We start from the raw sequence: 24,415 nt of genomic DNA, 5'->3' as shown, positions 1-24,415 counted from the left end.
TGATGATTCTCAATTACTGCACGTGTGTGATGCAACAACAGCTAAGGAAACCTGGGAAACTTTAAGAAATATTCATGTGAAAAAGACTGCCAGTTCTAAAATATATCTTGCCAGAAGATTGTACCAGATGCGCTTATCTGGAGATACAACCATGTCAGAGCATTTGTTGGAAATAAACAGACTGTTTACTGAGTTGTCAGAACGTGAAATTGAACATTCTCAAACGCAAAAAGTGTATATCACATTAGCTTCACTAGATTCAAGTTATGATAGTCTGGTGAGCTCTTTGGAAGCAATGGACGATGCAAATCTCAATATGGATTATATAGAAGGCAAACTTTTACAAGAATTCCAAAGGAGGCAGGAAATGGCAAAGCAGGAAAAGACTGAGTCTAAACACAACGTGGAAAAACAGAACAACAAAGCTGCACAAGAGAGACTGTATGGACAAAAGGCGTGTTATTTTTGTGGTTCCAGGCAACATCTTCAAAGGAATTGTGAAGCAAGAAGAAGAGAAAGAGGAAGAAAACCATGTGTACAGGTGATCTATGCTAGTAAGAATAAGCAATGTATTAACAATGAGCAGGGAAATAACTGTAAAGATTTATGGGCAATTGACAGTGGGGCAACAAATAGTATAATCAAAGATAAATCTATGTTTCATACATTTTGTGACGTAGAGGATCATGTAATAATGGCTGATGGATCTAAGAAACAGATCAAAAGTAGGGGTACAGCGAAATTAGCAGGTTTCAATACCATTATGACAGATGTGCTGTTTGTTCCTAATATCGAATGTAACATTATGGCTGTGTCGAAACTCAATGAAATGGGGTTCACAGTAATGTTCAAAAGGGGTTCAGTGCATGTAATGAGAGGAGAAAAATTATTCATGAAAGGAATAGTGAGGAACTCATTGTTCTTCTTACACGCGAAACAAACAAATCATGTACTCATGTGTGCTAATAAGAAACCCCATAATAATTGTGTTCATTTATGGCACAGAAAACTAGGCCATATAGGATATGAAAATGTGGTGAAAACAACAGAGAACAGTAATGATGTGACATTGAAAAACTGTGAAAAATATGTAGACTGCCACATGTGTAAACAAACTAGGGCAGTTATGGCTGCAAAGAACAAAGAAGCCATGCCTAGTACTGATGCACCTTATCAGTTAATACACGTGGACTTAGTGAGGCCATTTCAACCTACTCAGGGGGGTGCAAGATATTTCCTGACAATAGTTGATGATTTTTCAAAATTCTGCACTGTTTATTTACTAAAAGCTAAAAGTGAAGCTGCAGAGAAACTGAAAAGATTTATTACAAAAATTGAAGTGCAGTTTGGTGTCAAAATACAGAGAATAAGATCAGATCAAGGAGGAGAGTTATTAGGACACTCTTTTACTGAATACTTGGATAAAAGAGGAATAAAACAGGAGTTAACAGCCCCTTATAGTCCTCATCAGAACGGGTTAGCTGAACGCTGGAACAGGTTGCTTCAGGACTCAATAAGATCAATGCTATGTGACTCCTCTTTAACACAAGGTTTAACACTCTCTGGGGAGAGTGTGTTCTGTATTCAGCTTACATTCAAAACAGAATATTCCATAAGGCCACTGGAATGTCTCCTTATCAGAAATTGTATGACAGAAAACCCAGATTAAACCATTTGATTAGGTTTGGAGCAGAATGCTGGGTACATGTTCCCAAAAATAAAAGGACAGGGAAGCTGCAAAGGAGAACAGACAAAGGGTACATGCTGGGATTTGAAAACACGTATTACAGAATATGGCTGCCAAAACAAAGGTCTGTAGTGTTAAGCAGAAGTGTGCAAGCAATAGAGCAGGATTGGGAAGAGAAAACATATGTGGAGTTGGGAAACACTGAAGGTAGTAATGAACAAGAACAGGCAGACACAGTACCAATAAAACAAGAAGAAACAGGCAGCAGTAGTGAATCAAGTTCTAGCTCTGAGAGAGAAACAGAGGAATCGCCTGACACAGACACAGACACTAAGGCAGAAATACAACCACGCAGATCAGAGAGAACAACAAAAGGTATTCCACCTGTTAGATTTAAAATAAATTCCATTAAACATATAGACTTCAGTAACTGGAAAAGGTGGGATGATGGAAATCATGAAGAGTAATGAAATATAATGAAAATGATGCTGAGATTGCAATGGAGTAACTGTATTACAAATGAAAGTGATGTAAACTGAAATAAAAGGAAATGTATCAGAAGAATAAAACCAAATGATGTAAATGTAATGACATGTAAAATGTAACATGTAAATGGAAGAGAAATGTAACTGGCTGAATGTGGAAATTTAAGGTGGGGGATTGTTGGCTATTAAACCGAGAAAGCAGAGGTTAAATTTCCACAAGTGAGCTACGTGATTTAGAAGCGAAAGTTGGCAGAGCTCGAGCCATCTTCAAGGACACGTTGCTAAGCAACCTAGGCTCGGGCAGCTGGCCTTATCTATATAGAGGGCCAGCAGACACTTGTGAGTGTGGGGGTCGAGGAGTTTGTACAGAGAGAGAGCTTGTGATATATTGTCAGTAAAGTGACTCTTAAAACTTATTGCTTGTCCGGCTCATTGCTTCAACTGGCATCTAGCCTGTCACTATATTGTTCTGCATCCTGGGCATCTGCTTGCGCCAGATACAACATCCAACAATGACAGCTCTATCTCTCCATCCCATCTGCATGGGAGAGGCAGTTAAGGTGCTAGACAGGTGTCTGGAGACAGTGATGGGCTGGATGTGGGCCAACAAACTGAAACTGAATCCTGAAAAGGCAAAGGTGTTATGTGTTCCAAGTTCTCAAGTCCAGGAGTTGGGAAGACAGCCTGTTCTGGATGGGGTTACACTCCCCTGGAAGGAGCAGGTTCATAGCTTGGGAGTACTCCTTGATCCAATATTGTCATTGGGTCTCAGGTGACCTCAGTGGCTAGGAGTGCCTATTTCCAGCTCTGGCTGGTTCACCAGCTATAGCCCCTTTTGGACAGAGATGACTTGGCAACAGTATTCCATGCTCTGCTAACTTCCAGATTGGATTATTGGCAATGCGCTCTGCGTGGGGCTGCCCTTGAAGATGACTTGGAAGCTTCAACTGGTCCAGAATGCAGCAGCCAGATTACTTGATGGGGTTGCTTTTAGAACTCATCTAACCAGTTCTAAAATACTGATTGCCAGTCACATTGGTTGCTGGTTCATTTCCGGCCCAATCCCAGGTGCTCACATTAGTGTTTAAAGCCCTAAACTACTTAGGCCCCAAGTATCTCAGAGACCCCCTCCTTCCCTACAGACTCTCTTGAGTGTTAAGATCATCAGGGGGCCTTTTGGTAGTTCTGCCACCTTCAGGTTTTTGTGGGATGGTGACCCAGGAGAGGGCTTTCTCTGTAACAGCCCCTATATTATAGAATTCCCTTCCTACAGAGGTGGCTGTAGAGTTTTCATGCTAAAGACAAACCTCTTTACCCTGGCCTTCAGCACTTGTTGAGATACATGTTTTTAGGATCCACTCTTTTCTCGTAAATGTCATTTGTTTTAATTGTTTTTTTTAATACTATATTTTAAATTTCTGTAACCCACCCTGGGACCTACTGGTGCAGGCAGTAATAATACTGTTGAGAGATCTCCAGACTTGCAGCAGCCACCATTAAACATTTCTACCTCACAATGTGCGTTCTGTCCAGGGGTGCAGTCATCTAGGATCTCAGACCCCTTTCTTTTTTGGGAGCAGTGTCCCTATATCTCCAGCATCCTATGATCCAATCAGCATGAAAGGGGAGTATGTCAGCCACTGAGGAGAGGCTTCTAACTTGCTTCCTTGTCCTTTCTGCTAATTGGAGCCAATCAGAGTGAAAGGAGGTGAGTCAGCCACTGAGAAGACTCTTTTCAGTAGCTAACACTCTCCCCTTTCATGCTGATTGGCTCCTAGGGACGTCTGTTGTTATGGGAGAAAGCATTAATCAGGATGTTTTTGTGAACCTAGCAGCAAAAAGTGGAGGAGGGGCGTGGTTGTGACTATCATGAAGGGGAACCTGCACTTCTGAATTTGCCACTACAGTACTGGTTTGCAGCCTGTATTTGGTGAGAGTCTGTTGGAGCGCGGAGGTATATTTCTTTGCTGCCGCAGCGCCGGCTTTGCTTGCATCCTGCTTGAGCCTTGCATGGCTGGACCTCCTCCGTTTCTAAAGGAACTGCGGGGAAGGAGGCGCGCCGCACGGGTTGTCTTTAGCTCGTTTCGGGCAGCAGGGGGCGCCTGTGGGTCTCCAGCTCTAGCTAGCCTTGGGGCTTTGGGAAGGGGCGGGTTGGCTTGGAATTGGCTGCGAACAACCGGGAAGGGACTGGAGACACTTCGGAGTTGGCAGCGGTGCATTGTGGGGGAGTGGCTGCTGGTACAATCGGTGTCGCTGCCCGGGAGTGGCTCTTGGCTCGGAGCGGCGGTGAGCTGCAAGTTCTTAACTGGGCTCGCCAGGTAAGGCGCATCCGCAGTGCTTGAGGGGGAAACCGCAGGAGAAGGCTCCGGGCGCTCTGGGGTTGGAGGGAGCAGCCCTTTTTCTTGGGAAGACATCGCATCTGCCCCTCCGGGCTCCGATGCCTTCTTGAGACCATAATTTCTCCTCCCGCCCCCACGCCCCATCTGTGTCGCTGGCCAAATCCCAATGGTGGCTCGTTCCCTGATTAAAAACCTGTCCCTACGCCTCTCTCCGTGGGTCCTTTTTTCTCTTTCGTGCGCGTCTCCCCGCTCTTCTCTGGGAGCCAACCCCTCTGGAATCCTCCTCCTGCCTCTTTAGCGACCCCCCTCAGTTCCCTTGCAAAACTTGTCTCTCCTTCGATCTTTTGACACCCCCCTCAGTTCAGTCTCTCCAACCATTCCAGCCCCCAATCTTTCTTTAGCGACCTCTCCCTTCCCTCCCCCCCGTCAGTCGGTCCCCACTTTTTCCTTCACCCATCGCTGTCCTAAATCTCTTCCCCGTCCCCGCTTTTGTACCTAGACCCTTCCTTTTTCCAAACAGAGTTAGTACTTTGGAGAGGGGTGGGGTACTGCTTCTGCTTCTGAATTGGGAAGGGACGTGAAATTGTCAAGCTTGGAGGGTGGGAGAAGGGAAATTTTGACTCTAAGTTCCGGGCGATTTGGGTGGGTTTGAAAGCCCCTCTCTCCCCCCAGATTCTCCACCCGTTCTCGAGGACTTGTGGCGCCGCTCTCCCTTGCGGAGTGGGATGCTTTGTGTGGCGTATCTGTTTGTCTGCAATTGTCTGTCTGAATTGGCTAGCTAGAGTTCCAAAGAGGGATGGGGAACAGGTGCTTCGCCAGGGTGTGGATAACTACTTGTAACTACTTTTTTGAAAGTGGGGGGGGGACGTTTGTGCAAAACAAGTGAACTTTGGGCACGCCTCCTCAAGCCAGGCAAGGGGTGCAATCCATGTGTGAGGGCATGTTAGGGTGTGCAGCCAACAGCCCTAGTTGTTGTGCGGAGCTCGCCTTTCATAGAATGAGCTTTGAATAAGCGGGGGGGGGGGTTGGAAGGGATGTCTGGCTCCAATTCGAAAAGTGGCTTGTTTTTGCTGGGTGGGGATTTCCAGTTTAATTTTGCTCATATCACACTTTCTCATTTTGAAGAAGTGACATAAGAGTCAATGTGAATTTGGGGAAGGGCATAATTTACCTCTCTCTAAATGCCAGCCTCGTCCCTTGCTCAGGTTAGTAGGAGCTATTTCTCATTCTCTGGGAGCATGACTGATTCATTTGCAGAAAGACGTCTCTGTTGGCTTAATTTGTGGCTGAGCTGCTCAGCTCTAGCCTCTTTTCAATGCCAGGGATCAGTCCCAGAATATTTAAAGTAAAGGTAGATTGAACTGTCCCTGAGAAGATGCAGTGTGCATTTCCCTTAGCACTGGGTAACAGCAGAGATGCCCCACACATCAGAAATTAGGGGGTAGGGCTGGCAGATCAGAGACTTGAGCTTTGGCATCATTTTATTTATTTTGTAATAGATATCAAGCACTTTTAATAGACATCAAGTACTATCACAGATAGTTCCCCCATGAGAGGGGCAGGAGTAGGGTCACTTGTCACACCATGATTTCAGCTTAGATTGAGAAAGAACAATTGTACCAGGTTATCCAGTCTGGGGTGCATTGGCTTGTCTTAGGGATGGGGCATAGCTCAGTGGACAGAGTGCATCTTTGCATGCAGAAGGTTCCATATTCACTCCTCTGCATCTTCAGGTAGGGCTGAGAAAGATTCTTGTCTGAAACCAGAAGAGCTGAATTAAACATGAATTTCTTAGAAAGATTAGGATTGCACTGTTACTAGGGCAGGTTTGGGGAACCTTTGGCCCTCCAGATGTTGCTGGACAACAACTCCCATCATTCCTGGCCATTGGCCATGTGGAATGAGGCTGATGGGAGTTGGAGTCCAACAATATCTGGAGGGACACAGCTTCCACATCTGTGGTGTAGACAGTACCGAACTAGATAGACCCTTGGTCTGACTTGGTATTAGACAACTGAGCTTCCTAATGTGTGTGTGTGTGTGTGTGTGTGTGTGTGTGTGTGTGTGTGTGTGTGTGTGTGTGTGTGTGTGTGGTGTTCTCCTTTTGCACAGACAATCCTGCTCCATGCTTTGTAAAAAAAACTAGTGAAATTAAACTACTTGAAACGATCCCTTCCTCTCCCCCATATTTAATATGGTGCCCTACCCTGCTTGCACCTTAGCTCAGCGCTGCCTGTGCTGGAGTCTGGGTTGAAAGCTGATTTCTCTTCTCATCTAGTATACTTTTTACTACATTAATTTATTAAATTATGCAAATATTTACATACTTACATATGTGTGTGTGTCTGTGTTTCTTCCCTTGCTATAGATCATTATTAGTATTGTAATTCTAGGTTTCTGTTTGCTTGCAGCCCCCCAGCAAAAACCTAAACACAACCTAAACCTAACACAAATTGAACATTAATAATAATAATAATATATTTTTAGGACTTCCCTATTTTTTGTGATTGTATACAGTTTTAAACTGTTCTTAATGTTGAATTTTAAATGGTTGTAACCCATCTTGGGGCCTTAAGATGAAGGACGAGTAATAAATAATGATGATCTATAACAAGGAAAGAGAAGTGATGGGCTACTTTAGCAATCTGGGAAGAAGTGTTGCACCCACCCACCGTTTGCTGCATTTGTGGAGTAGCCTTGATGGTAACCCCATGCTGATTTTTCTGTCTTCCACACAGAGGTGGGATTCCTTAGGACTTTTCTCTCTCCCCTCTCCCTTGTGATGTTACATGCTAAATCCCTGGGTTTTGATTATGTTGGGGGTGTGTGTGTTGGGATTCCAAAGGAGTGCTGGATGGGATGATTCAGGAAAGCAGATGTAAGAAGTAAAGGTGCTGGATAGATATGGGAGGGTGTACTTCTGCTTGTGGCACTTTGCATGTGAGGGAAGGTTTTTAAGGCAAGCTGCCACGTGTAGGTGTGGGTGAGGTGGGAGTCTATCTTGCTCTCTCGCGCTCTCCCCCCCCCCCCATCTTTGCTGTTGACTCCAGGGCAAGTCCCAGCACGCCTGGCTGCCATCAGTCACACAGTTATTAAGTTAACAATGGGTGTTTGTTGGTTTGCTTCATCTTTCTAAAGTGGTGTGTATTTATGGGGTGAGGCAGAACAGAGAGGGGGGAAAGAGGTCTCCTGCCACACTGCCTTCCTCCCCAGAGGCTTCAGCCAGTGAGTAGTTAAGCAGTGGAGTGGGATGGCGAGGGGGGGGGGAGAGGAATGGATTTGCCAAGAACTCCAAATCACATGATTCTAATCCTGTAGTAATGTTGCCTGTCTCTTCCTCCGCCTCCCCCCACACAGTGCCTGTGTCTTCCTTTAACGGGACCGTTTACCATGGACTGGCAAATAGTCCTTAATGTTTACCTGAATTATGTAACAAGCACAGGGATTCCCTCTCTCTCCCCTGCTATATAATGTGTAATGCTTGGGAATGGGGTGGTGGCAGCATTGCCATAGGTTTGGATTCCTGAGGTCAGGTCTGTGACCTCCTCATAAGCCTCAGTCTGGGGTCTCTCCCAATCTCTTCCCATCCCCCCCAGCTGTGGGGACGCTTCATCCGGATCTGACACACATGCGCAGGCACTTCTGGTGGCTTTTTTTTTAGCTTGTTTTCTGTGGGGGAGGGGGGCTGCTGTGGTTCCCAGGCCACCCACGTTTTGCTCTTGCAGGCACCATCGACGCTGGGTTGGGTTTCCCGTTGTCTTGCCTGGAGCCAGTGTAGCAACCTGTGTACAAGGCAGCTGTGCCAGGCACCTTCCAAGGTGAAGCAAGAACCTGCTTTTCCCACTGAAGCCGGTGTGTGCCAGGAGCCTGAGGCTGGCGTAAGCAAGAAATCTATGGCAGTGGATTGAGAGGCTACCAACAGCATTGTGTGGGGTGATGGCAGGCTGTGAATGGTGCGTGTACCTGTGTGAATATGAATATGCCCACTGCTGGAGCAGAAGTTAAATGCATAGATATGCTGAGGGATCCATGAGGGGACGTAACACGCCTCGGTGCTGCTTAGTGGGGCAATGCTAGCAAAAGAGTTGTACTGGTTCGTGGTGAGGTCCCAGCCCCCCTTCTTGGCTGTGATCCCTTCACGTCTGCCCCACATTTTCTGCTCTTGTCTTTTTCCCCCACTTCATGCTCTGACTTGCTTTGACGCCCTCTTTCAGTCCTCTGCGTGTTTTCCTACCCCAGAGCTTGTTATCCTGGAAGGTGCTGAAAGCCCCATTGATTTCCTCCCACACCACTAGCTGGGTCCCTGCCCTCCACAACTCCTCTATCCCTTTTGGTGGATCAGACTCAGGAGGAACCTTCTCCACCGTGCCTGTGTGTGTACAAATGTATATTTACAGCTGCGTATACACCATACATTTAAAGCACTTCTCCCCCACCAATAAAGCTGGGAATCCTAGTTTGTTAAGCGTGCTGGGAATTGTAATGCTGTGAAGAATTCTTTTTTTTTGGGGGGGGGAAATGTGCATTAAATATATGGTGTGTATGCAGCCACAGTGGGTGGCTGTTGTTTGGAGTGGAGGTAGAGATACCAGGTTATTTTACCTGCATGTTTCCCCTCCTCCCCCCACTTTTAGGATGGGCTTTGGTCCTTGTAGAGTTAAACACATTAGTACTGTGAACTCTCTGAGCCAGAGTATCTCATTATTCCCTGGACTCTTATCAGGGGTGGCTCTGTTCTTGCCCCCCTACCCTGAGCCAGACAAAGGGGGCATTCAGCAGCCCCTGGACTGGCATGGCTCTCTCCACGCCTGCTTCCCGCTGTGGGGGTGGCTGCGCTGGGTCCCCGCCAAGGAACTGCAGCTTCTTGCTGACCCTGACACCTTCTCTGCCTCTTACAGTTCAGGCAGCCCTCAGCTGACTCTAAGGCGCAAAGGGAGTGGCAAAAGCATGAGTGTGGGACAGGCCTGAGCTGAGGACAAGGGTGTGGTGTCTTGCCCTATTCCTCACTTTGTAGGAGAGGGGAAGAAATAGGTGGGGGACCAGGCATGGCAAGGCCCTAGTACCCTGGGGAGGTGTCGTTGATGCAACATCTTGACCTCTTCCTCCTGATCCCTGGGCTGTTGTCCTTTGCATGCAGGCAGACACATATGCACTCTTTTTAGTTCCCAGTGTCCCAGTCTGCTGCTTCTCCTCTCCCCCCTCCCCGGCTGGCTGTACCCTTAATCTTGTGCCCACTTCCTTGTAGGGAATGTCCTGCCCCTCCCTGCTCAGGCCAAATGTCCTGGATCCTGCAGCTTCCTGGAGCCAGCAAAGGGAGATCAAGGATTCAGTGAGGCTTTAATGGAATTGCTACTATGCTATAACATGGAGGGGGGTTACAGTAATTGCCTGGGAAAAGCAGGGGAGGGGGCTACTTCCAGAGATTGAGATTGGAAAGTGGTGGGGGGGGCGGATTGGCACTTACAGTGGCAAGGCAAGGATTCGTAGTGCAGCTGCTGGTGGCTCTGGGCAGCATCAATCTGCTAACCTGATGGAAGCTTTAATTTAATGTGTAGTACTCTCAGCCAAAGATTTGCTCACTCAGGTCTATCCCCTTGTATGCTCCAGAGATAGCTCTGCTGTGAGGCAAGGCTAAGCAGCTGCCTCTAGTAGTGGCTTTGGGGCAGCAGAATGGGAGATGGACAAAGATCTGATCCATGGGACCTAATCCACTTGGAAGTTTTGCACCAGCACTGGTGAAGTGAACAGGCATTCACTGCAGCGAGTCTTGTGTGCAGGAGAACTTCCCAACAGATTGAGTTCACATGTTCCTTGGGGGAAGTGGGTGCCTGTTGGCTTCTTCCCCCTCCCCACCTCAGGAACTAAAAAGTCCTGCAGCAAAATGGTTAGAAAGGTTTGGGAATCAATATATACATTTTGAAGTCAATCCATCTTCATTGCCTGACCCTTAGATTTTGCCTTTCTTAAGCTTTTTGTTAGAATGGTTAGGGTCAGCCTTGCGCTGCTTTACATCCCCTTTCCCTCCACATTAAAAAGGGGCCTGTCAGTACACCCACCTCTCTCTCTCTCTCTCTCTCTCTCTCTCTCTCTGCCCTTTTCCAATTAATCAATAACTCCATGCAAACAAATTACAAGGGATTCCTCTGTTTCCCACCCAAGGGCTAGACACAAGTCCTGACCTGTCCATTTCTTGCTGGCTCAGCCCCCACACCTCGCTCCCCGCCCTGCACTCATTTGATCAGCTGATGCCCCAGCCAGAAATAGCTGCCTTTTTTCTCCTATCTCTGGCAATGCCCTTCATTTTGCACCCCCAACCTCCTCTTCCCTCTACCCCTTTTTATTCTCTCTGGGGTGCCAGTGCCATGTGTACAAGAGTTGTAAGAGCTTTGCTTTCTATGAGATAATGGGCCCCTTTAGCCCCCGTGTGGCTCTGTGATGGCACAGGCGAGATGGGAACAGTGGGGGCTTTGATTGGGGGAGGTTATCACAGCAGCCATTGATGCAGCCTTGAATTGCCATCTCACCCCTCTCTCCCCTCCCACCCTATGTCAACTCACAAGCTGTCTTATCTCATTCTTCCACCCATAGGGATGCCTGCTGAGTCCTCCTGCCTGATGCCACCATGTGGGAGCTGAAATGCCCCCAGCGCAACAAATTGGTAAGCACTGGAAGTGTAGGGATGTGAAACTGCTCCCTGAACAAAAATGGGATTTAATAGGGGGCCAAGGAGGCACAGCCCAGCTTGGGTGCTGGAACTGCTGAGCTTCATCTCTGGGAGCAGAGTTGATGTGCATGCACCTATGTGCATGTTAGGAGTTGAAGCTGATGCTGCTAGAAATACTGACATATTTCCCTTGCAGATACCATGGCATTACATATTACCCTATAATGTGCTTTGAGAACAGACTTGGGTTGCTGTGCTATGCTAAGAAACTCAGGGCCAGGATTCCTGGAAGTGTGTGTCTGTGTGGTGCCTTTTGTCTCCTTTACAGCCCCACCCCTGTGCTATTGTGTGTGTGTCTCTCTCACCTTCCCCAGGGATTGTGTGTGTGTGTATCTGATGGTGGTGTTGCTACATGTGCCGCCTCTGCTCCCTTCCAGCTGTTGCCAGGAGGGAAGGGACGAGGGAGGGAGGTTACTATTATCTCTTGTCTCTCTGCTGCCTGCCTGCCTGCCCACCCCACCCCCACCTGAGACTGGGTGTGGGGGGAGATGGAGAGATGAGACAGAAGGTTTGATTTCCAGCCAGGATGTTGAAAATCTGGGTTCTTCCCCCTCCCCTCCTCTAGCAAGCGGACGGGTCCATTTGCTGGAGGAAGAGATGCGGAAGGGTAGGGTGTGTGTGTGTGTTTGTATTGCTGGGTTGGGAATTCCACTGAGGAGGAGGGAGTGGGCCAAAACACCTTCACATCTGTATGTGTTTAGGCAACAGCTGGGCCAGGGGAATTGGAGCACAGCGGGTGGGGAGAGTGTTTTTTCCACCTAGGTGCCAGCTTCCTGATAGCATCTGTCTAGGGCAGCAGTGGGAGTGAAGAGGAAGCCATGCAAACTTGCAGTTCCCTTGCCTCATGGCTTCCTGTGCCAACATGCAAATGAACTTGCTTAGCCCACTCCTTTCTTACCCTGGACTCCCAGCTGAAATGACTAAACCTGTAGGGTACTCCATTCCCCCCCCCCCATCAATGCATTATTAATTAAAAACAACAACTAATAATTAAAAGGTAAGATTAATATTAAACTCCGATGGTCACATTTCTGTCTTCCCACTCCTACCCTTCCCATTGTACCTCAAGGTTCTTAGAGTGGTTTTGTAGCTATCATCTTTTTGCAGGTAATCTCAATAAGTCCATTTAATAACAAATATTATTTATTATTATTTATTGAATTAATATACTGCCCTTCCTCCTGAAGGAGGCCAGGGTGGCAAATGTAAATCCTGCCCTTATAGAAACAGGGACCGGAATGAAGGTTTGGGGCAGTGATGAAAACACAAGCATCGATGTGCCATTCATGTCCCCATTAGCCACCGTTTCCTGCCTGTGTCTGGCCTCTCAGCTGTGACCTCGCTTGAGGGAGGGGGATTAATTCCAATGGGATGTGGCTTAATCGCCTTCCCTGGACCGCTGAATCCTGTTAGTGTTGGCAAGTGAGAGGAGGGCACTCATTTTCAACTTGAAAACTGACTGAGAGAGATTCCCCCCCCTTCCACTTCCATGTGGGGGCAGTTCTGTCATCTCCCATCCTCTCATTGGGGTCATTGTAGAGGCTGGCTTATCATGCAGAAGCAACCTTCCTCTGGTAGCACCGTGAAGGGAGGTGAATGAAAGCAGGAGGTGGTATCTGAATGATGCTCTTTTAAAGGATTGGCCTTAGCAATGGGAGGGAAGGTGGAATGTTGGCTCTGTTGCAGGCAGCGAAATGCCTTGGGTCTGAGCAATGTCGGTAGATGGCTGTGTCAGGACAAAGTGTGGGGTCCTGGGCTTACTGTGGGAAGGAGTTGGGGAACTGGAGTCATTATCAAGTAGCATCCGTTGGTGGAGGGGAATTAATGTGGGAGAGTGAGGACTGGAATTTGAAGAAAGGACACTGAAGCTACAAGAGTAGAAGCAACTTAAGCCAGGGAGATAAAAGCAGTGTGCCAGGACTCCTGGATTCTGTATGCTGACTTAAAGTCTGTGCATAAACGATGCTTTGTCACTGAGGGAGAGTAAAATAAGTTAGTGCCTCTTTACTACAGACCAATCCAGATGATTCCTATCTTGTTTCCTAGTTGTACCCGCAAATGGTGATCAGGATTCCAACGTCAACCATAAGCATATAATTGGTCTGGTTTTGCTGGCCTTGGGGAGGGGTAAGCAGACTCTTTTACAGAACTGTCCCGGTGACAAAGCCTGGCCACAGATCAGGTCATTGCTGATCAGCAGTTCTTCTTGAACCCTCCTGCACCCCCACCCACCACCCACCCACTAGCAGGAACCTACTTGAAGAGTGACTGCTGTCTGTCTAGCATGGTGATTCCCAGACAGCATTCTGTGCCTCAATCATGTGGTGCAGGGGAAAGAAATTAAAGGATTTCTGTGAGCCTGGAGTGTCTGTCCATGAAAGAGACTGCCTGCTGTGCCTCAGAATGTTGATCATGCCTTCTCTTTCTCCTTTTTCTAGGATTTAGCCATGTTCCTAGTCTGCCGCCTGCTGCCCTTGGTGGTTGCACTGATGCTCCTGTTGCCGTTGTACCCAGCTGCTCGGTCCCCTTCCTACCAGCCATTCTTGGTTCCCAATGCTACCTTCAACCATCTGGCCCTAGCTCGGGACACAGGGACACTGTATGTGGGTGCGATCAATGCCTTGTATCAGCTGAGCCCTGAGCTGAGGCTAGTGAAGCGTGCCCACACGGGGCCAGCCCAAGACAGCCCTGAGTGTCTTCCTTTCCGTGATCCTCATGATTGTCCACAGGCCCGGATCACAGACAACTCTAACAAGCTGCTGTTACCCAACGAGCGGGCTGGAGAGCTGGTGGTCTGTGGACAGCTCTTCCAGGGAGTGTGTGAGAAGCGAGCCCTAGCAGACATCAGCCAAGTGCTGTACCGTCCCGAGGATCCTGGCGACAGCCAGTATGTTGCAGCCAATGAGCCGCGGGTTTCGACCATTGGCTTGGTGGGGCAACATGATGGCCATGACCTACTCTTTGTGGGTCGCGGGCTGACGGCAAAGCTCTCCGGGGGGATCCCACCATACACCATCCGGCAGCTGGCAGGACCACAGGCGTTCTCCAATGAGGGGATGGGCAAGCTAGTGGTGGGTGATTTCTCAGACTACAACAATAGCTACGTGGGCGCCTTTGCTTCTGGTGGCTATGTCTACTTCCTGTTCTCTCGGCGTGGAGCAAAGGCACAGATGGAGTATCGCGCCTACCTCTCTCGGAGCTGCATGGAAGACACTAACCTCTATTCCTATGTCGAGATCCCCCTTGAGTGCCGGGATGCGAAAGGGCGTGTTTATAATCTGGCTCAAGCTGCGTATCTGGCATCTGGCTTCCCTGGAGATGAGGCAACCCTCTTTGTCATTTTAGCCGCTGGGCAGGGCTCCACTGCATCTCCGACGGCGCAGACGGCCCTCTGTTCCTACAACTTGAGTGAGGTGAATGTGGCCATGGAGCAGACGCGGCGACTGTGTTACACCTCAGCCGGAATGAACGATGCTAACGAGGAGGAGGCCGCCATTGAGTATGGTGTGACCTCTCGCTGCAATTTGTTACCCAAGGTGAGAGCGAGGATGGAAAGGATGGCCTTCTTTCCATGGGGAAGAAGGTCTTTAAAAAACCCAAACAAACCCGGTTGCCCAACCCCAGAGGTGGCTGCATTCCAGTCTTTCTCTTTATCGTTGTATTAATTTTCAGGAATCCCCAGAGACTTACCCCTGTGGGGATGAACACACACCTAGTCCCATTGCTAGCCGGAAGCCAGTGGTGGCTGAGGCGATTCTAACCACTGTGCCAAGACTGACAGCCGTGGCGGCCATGGTTGAAGCAGGTCATACCATCGCCTTCCTTGGGGATGGTGCTGGGCAGCTGCATAAGGTAATGGGAATTTCACTAACAATCTGAGCTGTGTATAGTATTGCTACAGTTTCTCCTGTGTGCTTGGTGTATCCTCTTTTCTCTCTCTGTGTGTGTGTGTGTGCGTGCGTGCGTGCGTGCGTGCGTGTGTGTGTGTATATATATATATATATATATATATATATATATATAAACAAAACCATGAGGATCTTTAGAAGGGGATGATTTGGAGTGGAGAAACAGCAGCAGTTGGGAGAAGCCTACCTTTTTCTGCATGGAAAATAAAAAGGGGCCTAATGGTTTGATTATATGTGCTTGCATTTTCATGTGTTTATTACGTATTTGACATTAGTCACTCCCCACAAAAGTGGCCTACAAAAAAAATTAGAGTTGTCTGTGAGTTTTGTTTTTACTTTAATATCTGCAATGTCTTAAAAGGTGGGGTGTATAGGGTATCCAGCTTCATACCAGAAGTGGATTCATTTGAGCAGTTGGGAGTTTTAAGCCATCTGGTTATGCTTCTGGTCCATGTGCTCAGAGCTTGGGGTAGTATCAAGAAGTCCTGTGCCTTATTTTGCTCTAAATCACTCTGGGGTTGAGACTCTGAATAAGTTAATTCAGCTTCTGTGTGTCTTAGCCCCGCAAGGTAGTTCCTTTGCAAAGACTTGGAGATTCTAGCTCTATATATGAGATCAAGTGTAGGATTACCGTAGAGTTCAACACCTTGAAAATCTTCTCCCCACCTTTTTTTTAAAGCAAGTTTCTGGCTGTGATTACTGCAGAAATGGGTTTGTAACAGAGCTTGGAAATGTTACTTTTTTTGAACTACAACTCCCATCAGCCCAATCCAGTGGCCATGCTGGCTTGGGGCTGATGGGAGTTGTCGTTCAAAACAGTAACATTTCCAAGCTCTGTTTTTTAAGTAGGTGGTTGATGACTAGTGATGTTTCTGAAATCAGAGAAGAGACACAGTAAATGTAAGGATTGGTCATTGCTTTTCCTCACAACTGTGCAAACTAAATTTGCTTAAATTGCATAATTTTTGCAGATTGCAGCATATAGCAATTGGAAGCAGAATTTTAAATGAGCAGTTTCTTCAGATGTTGGTGTCACAGAGCAGGGAGCCCCATGGGAATTCTGATCTTCCCAAAGAAGGAAAGTGAGGGGAGATCCTTCTGTGGCGTAAAGTACCTACTGTCACTCTTTCAGCTCTGGAAAAATTGTTTGATACATGGAACTGAATCAAGAAGGAGAGTCTTAAGAGGGCCTGCCAGCCATCTTTTGTGGGGTTTCAATCTGTGGCTTTCCCTTACTCTGCCATGTGGTTTCGCCTGTGGAAGGAAAATTTATTGTGCTCCAAAGGACAGAGTTTATTGATACAGAATACATATACCAATAGCTCAATTGGGAGACAAGTTCAGCCGAACAACTCTGAAGCAAAAACCAGGAATGCATAGCCTTATAAGAATGATTTGACGTCATACTATGGACGCATCCAATCCCCTGCCCCTTTTAGATGGAGGCTTCCAGACTCTGTTCAGACTGGCTTCCCCTTTGTGTGTTACGCTTGGAACGTACAGAAACCCACAGTGTAGTCATTAATTTGTTAATGCCCCTCATCAGCATTTTACAAACTGTGAACTTGTTCTCCCTCTTGTTCCTTATGGCTTAACCACAAATTTTCATCATATCTCATCCATCTGTACTTTTGTTTTTAGGCAGGACATCCTTCCTCAAATTACAGTTGCTCTCAAAGCTGCTTTCTTTTGGGTTAATAAACTGCATTAGAAATTATCAAAGCCAAAAGCTTATTAGAGGGGCTTTAAGAAAATCAGAAATTCTTCCTCATTTCCCCCCTTTTGAACCTGAGGTTCAACCAGGAATTTCTGATTCCTGAATCAAAATATCATCACAACGCTTTTTCCTTAGGCAATGTAAGCAAATTTTCCCCGGTGGGCACTCACAAATCTTAACCTTTAAGGTAGCGGGAATTAAATATGCATAATAACATGATCCTGTCCATCCTGAGGGTAGCCACTTATAGGCTGTTTTCCCACATACATAATACATATCTTTGAGTCACTACCATCTGTTTAGGACAATCTTCCGGCAATAATCCATATTGCATATCAGTATTTCCAGTTTCTGATAATGGGAGAATGATTTCTTTCCCACAGGAAATATTATATTTGCACTTGCTGATTCCCATGTGTATTGTTCCCTTCAGATTTTGGAAACATAAATATCCTTCTCTTCTTGTAACTGTAAAGGATAAGGTTGCATTGTCGGACTTTCTGGTTGCATCCACTCTACTGGTCTAAAAGCCTTAGTGCCATAGAGGTGACACTGAGGGAGAGAGCTACAATCATACCTTTCCAAATTGCAATTTCTATAAAGATACCATAGACCACACCAATCTTGTTGAGTAAATGGTATTGGCAGAAGTGGAATTCCTCCTCCTACAGTTAGAGGAAGAAGCATGAGTACATACCCAACATTCTTTTTTCTTTAAATCCATGGCATATTCTAAACGTAACTGTACATATTTATTCCCATTAAATTCCCAATGATGCTGTCTAATAGCCCTTCTTTTTCTTCTTGGTGATATTCATAGGTTCAGGAGTAGTTTTCACAGGAAGATTTCCCCACACGCCTTAAGGCTGGCCGCTGATTAAATAATGTTTACGTGCTTGATCTGCCTTTTAACTAATTTTCTGATTAAACAAATAAACATGTGTATTACAAAAACCTCAGTATAAGAATCTTTGGGGGGATATTGAAGGAAGGACATTTTGTCTAGTTAACAAAAGCTGCCATTTATTGCTTGAAGGAAAAAGTATTCTCTGTTACAGTAACACTTTAGAACCAGCATAGCCTGAAAAACATATGCACCCTTTACTCTCAGTCCCACTGTTTTAAAATTTGCCTATGCTGATTTTATTTAGTATTAGTAAATTTTTCGCCTGCTTTTCACCATAAGGATAGTGAAGTGCTTCCCATTGATTTAATCAACTAAATATTGATTCATCTCGTCCTCTCCAGTAAAACCTCTCCTGGCATCCTTCCACATCCCTCGCCTCTACCCCCAGTGCCATCAACGTTGTGCATCAATGGTGCATAGTGTATTAGTGTTTTCTCTCTAGATACAAAGCTGCAGCAGCAGCATGGGCTAATTTTCCCAAATAGTTCCTCTGCATCTGGAGCCTTGTACTGCAGTTTGTTCAGGCTAAGCTCCATAGGCTAGTATGTATACTCCACATGCCCACTATTGCACTGCCCAAGTACAGAATTTAGTATCCTGCGAATCTCAACTTTCATTTGTTGTAGCTGGCTTCTAGATGGGCAGGAACTAGTAGCCCAGAGGTAGACCCCATGCTTTTTGGGCTCAGTCCTCTGCAGTTGAAGGATCTTGGGTGGCAGCTGCTAGGAAAGACCTCTTGCTTGATGTTCTGGAGAGCTGCTGCCCATCACAGTAGCCATTACTGAGCTTGATGGACCAATGGTCTGATTATGTATAAGCCAGTATAATGTATTCCAGCTGTGGAAGTAAACTTGAAACTATGTGGGCAGTATCTGGTGAAGTCTCCAAATCCAGCCTGGCACTGAACAGGACTTCCAGAATCCTGGTAATGGTGCTTTGCTCTCACTGTCCCTCCTCATGGAATGCTTTCGGAGTGTTCTTTTTCAAAAGTACAAAAGTTGGGTCCTGTGCAAATTCATTGCTGGGAGATGAGAATTGACCCAGGAGGGCCTATGGCCTCTGAAGCTACCGCCGCCACCCTGTGATATTTTAAGCTGCAAAGGAGCAGTCCCCCTTGTCACACCAATGATCCTGGGTGGTGGTACATTGTGGCTCAGGAATTGGGCTCAGATCATGCATGTCCTCCACATCCAGTTCTATCCATCTTCCCCTTTAGGCCCCAGGCTGAAGTAAAAGCAAGCAGTGGGCCACTTGGCTTCCCTTCATCACCTGTGCTCTCAGTCCTGGCTGGTCAAGGGCTTAGCACCTGCACAATTTTACCTATTGGGTTGGGCATATTCTCCAGAAATTTGAGGATGCTACTCATGTGCAACCCATGCCTGGTGCCAGTTTGGGGTGAGGATGATTCCAAGGGGTAGTGGGTGTCCCCCCCATTTCCTGCTACCCCATTCCTTCCCCCAGCTTTCATTCACAGTATGTTGTGGTCATACATAGTATGGATGGAATTCTTGCTCCTCCAGCAGTGGGCTCTGTCACCCCTTTGTTTTTCCAAACTGGTTTTTTCTGGGGTGAAGACTTCTCACCTTGTTTCAAGAAGGATAGGGGACCTCTGCCTTTTTTAGAGACCCCCTCCTGCTCTGTGCTTCCCGCTATTTCAATTCCTAGGACATCTTGCATAAAGGCCACAATCGGCTTGCAGTGCATCGTTCCTTATGTTTGTGAAGCAATCTTCTTTCCCGAAGAGTTTCCCAAGACTCTGGCTGGGAGCCTCTTCTCTTTATCTCCCTCCTTTCAGCCCTGTTGGTCACCCCTCGAAGGTTCATTTCTCCCTTTTATGCCACCCGCCTACAGTTCCCCTTCTCTTCTTCTGGGCTATGTCTTCCTCCTGATTGGTTTCAGTCTCTCTGCTTGTCTTGTTGCTGTTTGTCACTGCATGCTTTCTCATGCCGAGAAAATTTAATGGTTTGAAATTATTGCTGTGTAGCTTTTGATTTTTGGCAAATGCTCCTGTGCTTCAGCGTGGGGATGGGGAACCTGGAGCCCTCCAGATGTTGCTGGACTACAACTCGTCTCATCACCTCTGACCATTTGCCATGCTGGCTGGGGCTGATGGGAATTGGAGTCCAGTAACATCTAGAGAAGGGCACTCGTTTCCCACCCCCTGTTCTACCTCTTTTCACTTCTTATTGAAGCCACTGCAAAGGCTTGCCATTTTGAACTGTACAACGGAACCACAAATGTGCTCCTGAGTATCTGGTGACTTTGATGAGCGTGAGTTCTGCTCCCAAGAGAGGGTGGTGGCAAAGGGATTATCGCTGCAGTTGTGCCATGTGGCACTAATGGCCCCTCTAGACATCCTTTTTATTGAGCATTCATGATGACTTGGGCTGACGATGGTATTGGTGTGGTTATATGCAATCCCTCTTTCAATACTGTTTGTGCATGCAAACATTTTGGGGCAGACATACTGCTTTGTTTCTAATCGGTGCATGTCCTGTACCATCCTGTTGAAATCCTGTAATTGTTTATACCATCAATGTTCTGGGTTTTTTTTGTCCTACTTTTGTTGTGCTTTAGTGCATGAGTCCAGATGGCAATAATGTAATAGCATTGGGGAAGCATTGCAGAACAAAAAAACCATGTGTGGATTGTCTAGTATCAATCCACCACTAATGCATGTTGCAGAATGCAGCTGCAAAGCAAGCCCCCATCCAGAGCTGCAATGAACCTATGAGATAGGTTTGGCTGAGAGATAATAGTGATAGACTCAAGGTTACCCAGTGGGGACAGAAATAGGGTGCTGGCAGGCAAAAAGTTTGGCTAGCTACGTTTTCCCCAACCTCCAGATTCATTCTTTTCAATATTGCTACCATTTCTTCTCTCCACCCCTTTCACATACAACAACAAATTTGTTTATTATCTTTTTCTTGGCTTGATGATTGTGATCATCATCTCTCTGTTTTGACTCTTTCCTGGCTTTATCCCTCCCCCCTCCCTCCCCTTATTCTCAGTCCTAGTGCCCATTGTTCTCTGCAGCCCTGACCGCTTCCTTAATGGATCCAGTTTGAGTGTGTTGTCCATTCTTTTCTTTTAAAAAATCTCTTTACGCTTTGAGTCCTTCTTCTCTATTTTCTCCTCCCCCTCCTTATTTGTCTTTTAATAATCTCTGTTCTACAGATGTGGGTTACTCGTTTTACTTCATGCCGCTGTCTTTTCCCTCTTACTGCCCCCCTGCTTGCAAGTGTTCAAACTGTCTGAAAACTGATCTCTTCTGTTGTGAGACTTGCAAATATGCCCATAAAAACGACTAGTCTGTTGGGGGGCTGGCAGAGGAGAGCTGGCTAGCTCAGCCCTTCTTGCAGCAGCTTGCTGCATTTCTATGCAGGGCATAGTGGAGGGGTCTTCTCTCTGCCAGCCAGTTAGGTTTCTATGCTGGGTGCAGAGGAGGACAGAGTGCGCCATCCCTCCTCTGCCAGCCTGCTCACCAGTTGGCTATATAGAGTTCCATGTACTCATCCGTATGCAACTCCTTGCCAATGGCTACCAGGCTGGTGCTTAAAAACAAGGCTGCTTTAACCTCTAATCTCTGCCTCTTCTCAACCTTCTCTTTCATGTTTCTTTCCCTTTCTTTTGGATCTTGTGTTTGGTTTTATGTTATTTTAAGCTTCGTTATTCTACAGTGCTTACTGTCTGGGGTGTCTTAAAGGACCCCTATAAAAAAAAATTACGGTGACATTATTATTCCCCATATCTGAAAGGAGCAGGACAGGTTTTGCCAAATAAGGTAATAATAGTAAAGATTTATCTAGGTACCTGGATAGCTATTCTTAGCTATTCTTTAGTATGCATAATCCTTCCTATAGTATGAATCAGGCTTGTGTGGACTCTAACCCAAGTTGTCCTTCATTCTATCATAAAGTGTTTTTTAAATTTTTTATTACATTTATATCCCACTTGTCCTCCAAGGAGCCCAGGATGGTGTACTTGGTTCTCCTTGCTTATTTGTTTATTTGTTTATTTATTAAATTTATATCCCACCCTTCCTCCTGAAAGAGCCTCATAACAACCCTATGAAGTAGTTTAGGCTGAGAGAGCTTGGCTCAAAGTGACCCAAAGATCTTTTATGGCAAAGGGGGGGCTGGAACTCAGAGCTTCACTCTGTAGCCACCACACCATGCTAAGTCAGTCAGTTAGTGAACATATTTAGATTAGTGTCCCCCATGATACTTATTTACAAACATAATTATGCTGGGATTTCTTGGTGTGTCAGTCTTTCAAATCCAGATAACAAAATGGGATATAACTCTGCTTGGGGTACATACGTTTGTAGCTCTGTAGGCATTCCAGTGCACAGGCAGAGCTCTTGCCTGCCCAGACTTTTCTCCATGACAGCCCATCATGCATAGCCACGGCCCACATTTCTGCTAATCTGTTTGCCTTCTAAAAAACCACTCCGAATGAGATTGCTATTTCTGGGAAGCTGAGGAGGAGGAGGGAAACTGCATCTGCAATTTTACACCTCGGAAAGTGTGTCCCCCAGAATCATCCTTCTAAGAACTGCATTACAGAGAACATCAGTGCTTTAGGAGACCCTTGCTACCTGCATGGGATCAATCATTATCCCTAAATAGCATTCCCCTTGCCTTAAACCTTTTTAGCATGCTTTAGTAATCAAGGGGAAAAGCCTGCCATGCTTAACCAGCCTGGGAACTAATGGCCAGGAATGTGTGTGAGCACACAGAGTTGAGTAACAGCCAGCATTCGCCTACCAGTTCAGCTTCAGGCTCTCTCTATGGCCACACACCCACCATCTGCTAGGCATGTCACCTCTATTTTACAGTGTCTATAGATCATAATCCTGAATGATTAACCCTAAAAATCCACAGGAGGTAAGCCTAAAACGGGGGCAATTTGTCAGAGTAACTTCAGAGATAGGGAACCTGTGGCCATCCAGATGTTGCTGGACTACAGCTCCCAAAATTCCTGATAATTGGCCATGCTGACTGAGGCTGATGGGAGTTCGAGTACAACAGGTGTGGGGAACTTTTGGCCTTTGAGATGTTGCTGAACGACAGCTCCCATCAGCCTCAGCAAACATGGCCAATGGGGAGGGATGATGGGAGTTGTAGTTAAGCAACATTGCAAGGGCCAAAGGCTCCCCACACCTGGAGTATAATATAGCTGGAAGCCCACAGGTTCCCCATCCCTACTCCATCGCAAGGTACAGCCAGATGAAGACATGGAATGTGGGAAGGGCTGAGGCTCAATGGCAGAGCACATGATTTGCATGCAGAAGTTCCTGGGCTCAGTCCTTGCCATCGCCAGTTAAAAGGATCTCTGTGAGTGGGGTTTAGAAAGCCACTGCCAGAAAGAGTAGTTGATAGACACAGGCTAAATGGAGCAATGATCCAATTCACTATAAGGCAGATTCATAAGTTCCAGACCATCTAGCTGTGTGTACGTTTTCTCAGATATTATATTCACTGTTTGGATTTCTCTTGGATTCTGTTCATTTGTACCAAGCTGATTTACTACAAATTGCCAGATTTACCCGTAGGTCACGGCCATCCTTCTGCCCACACCTGCAGTGCAAGTCGTTTCCATGTCATTTTGTGGGGCTTGATAGAATTGTGACATGAATGGATGTAACTAATGGAATGAAGTATTCTGTTAGGATTCTGGGCTGCTATGGTAAATGGTGGGTATTGAGGATGGATGAGTCACTGGAATGAAGACGTTATTCTTGTGTTTCTGTGTGGAAGGGTACTTGCCCAGCCTGCCATGAATAGTCCCCTCACAATGAGATTCCACTCAAAAGACAGATAACTGCTGATTTTGTAGAACTTCGTAACATTAAAAACTAGTGCCCGAGTTTGCTTTTTCCTCCTCTCTCCCCATCCCTTTTTTCTTTTGTGTAGTGCCTTTTAGATTGTGAGTCCGAGGGCAGCAACCCTCTTGCTAGAGATCTTACGTAAGTCACATTGGGAGCCTTTTCAGCTGAAGAGTGGAGTAAAAATGCTTTAAATAAATAAAATGACATCTACATGGTGTTCCTTTCAGGGTTTTTTGTGTAGTGGTCAGTATTGTGGATGAAACATAACAGCACAAACCTCTGCATGTTTACTCAGATGCAAGTCCCACTATGTTCAGTGGACTTTATTCCTAGATAAATGTGCTTAATATTACAGCCTTTTGGTGATTATTAGATGCTATCCTGCAAGTGTTCCCTCTATTTCTGTTGGACTACTGGATTCTAGGTGTCACTTCTACCTTTCTCCTTCTCTTTAAACACTTGTGGGAAGAGAAGACAATTGTTCGGGGACGGGGTGGAGCTTCTGTGACTCTCCCTTATGACCTCAATTCATGTTGTCTTTACCATACTCCTAGAGGGGCTGGTCCTACCATTAAACTGGGGCAAGGCAGCTGCCTCAGGCATTAGATGCTGGGGTACCATTAAAGGGAAGCAAACTATTCTTTAGTGTATAGTTTTTGCTACCATGGGAAGAGGGAGCAGCAGCTGGATTTTTTTGCCTCGGGCCGTTTAATATCTTGGGTCATCTCTGCCTACCGGTTGCTTTCTCAGATGCCATTCCACCCCTTTCCCCTAAACCTCCAAGTTATGCATGCACATGCAAACACAGAAGCAGA

General features: G+C 46.4%; 1 protein-coding gene across 4 annotated transcripts in view; it reads left to right on the top strand.

The window, feature by feature from the left end:
- Positions 1-4,054: 4,054 nt before the first annotated feature.
- Positions 4,055-24,415, top strand: part of PLXNB3 (plexin B3) — a 61,280-nt gene continuing 40,919 nt past the window's right edge. For 2 of the 4 annotated variants that reach the window (XM_061614172.1, XM_061614168.1), the window contains exons 1-5: positions 4,241-4,490; positions 8,237-8,464; positions 11,100-11,169; positions 13,674-14,771; positions 14,908-15,087. In XM_061614172.1, the coding sequence (XP_061470156.1) occupies positions 11,134-11,169; positions 13,674-14,771; positions 14,908-15,087 (1,314 nt within the window). In that variant the 5' untranslated portion in view covers positions 4,241-4,490; positions 8,237-8,464; positions 11,100-11,133. Of the gene's footprint in view, positions 4,103-4,240; positions 4,491-8,236; positions 8,465-11,099; positions 11,170-13,673; positions 14,772-14,907; positions 15,088-24,415 lie in introns of those variants that run through there. The other 2 variants (XM_061614170.1, XM_061614169.1) reach the window with 2 other exon arrangements.

Source organism: Rhineura floridana, chromosome 3 (genome assembly GCF_030035675.1).
Source record: "Rhineura floridana isolate rRhiFlo1 chromosome 3, rRhiFlo1.hap2, whole genome shotgun sequence".
In the NCBI taxonomy this organism is placed as follows: domain Eukaryota; kingdom Metazoa; phylum Chordata; class Lepidosauria; order Squamata; family Rhineuridae; genus Rhineura; species Rhineura floridana.
Note: the sequence above shows the minus strand (reverse complement) of the source record. Positions and strands in the feature narration are given on the sequence as shown.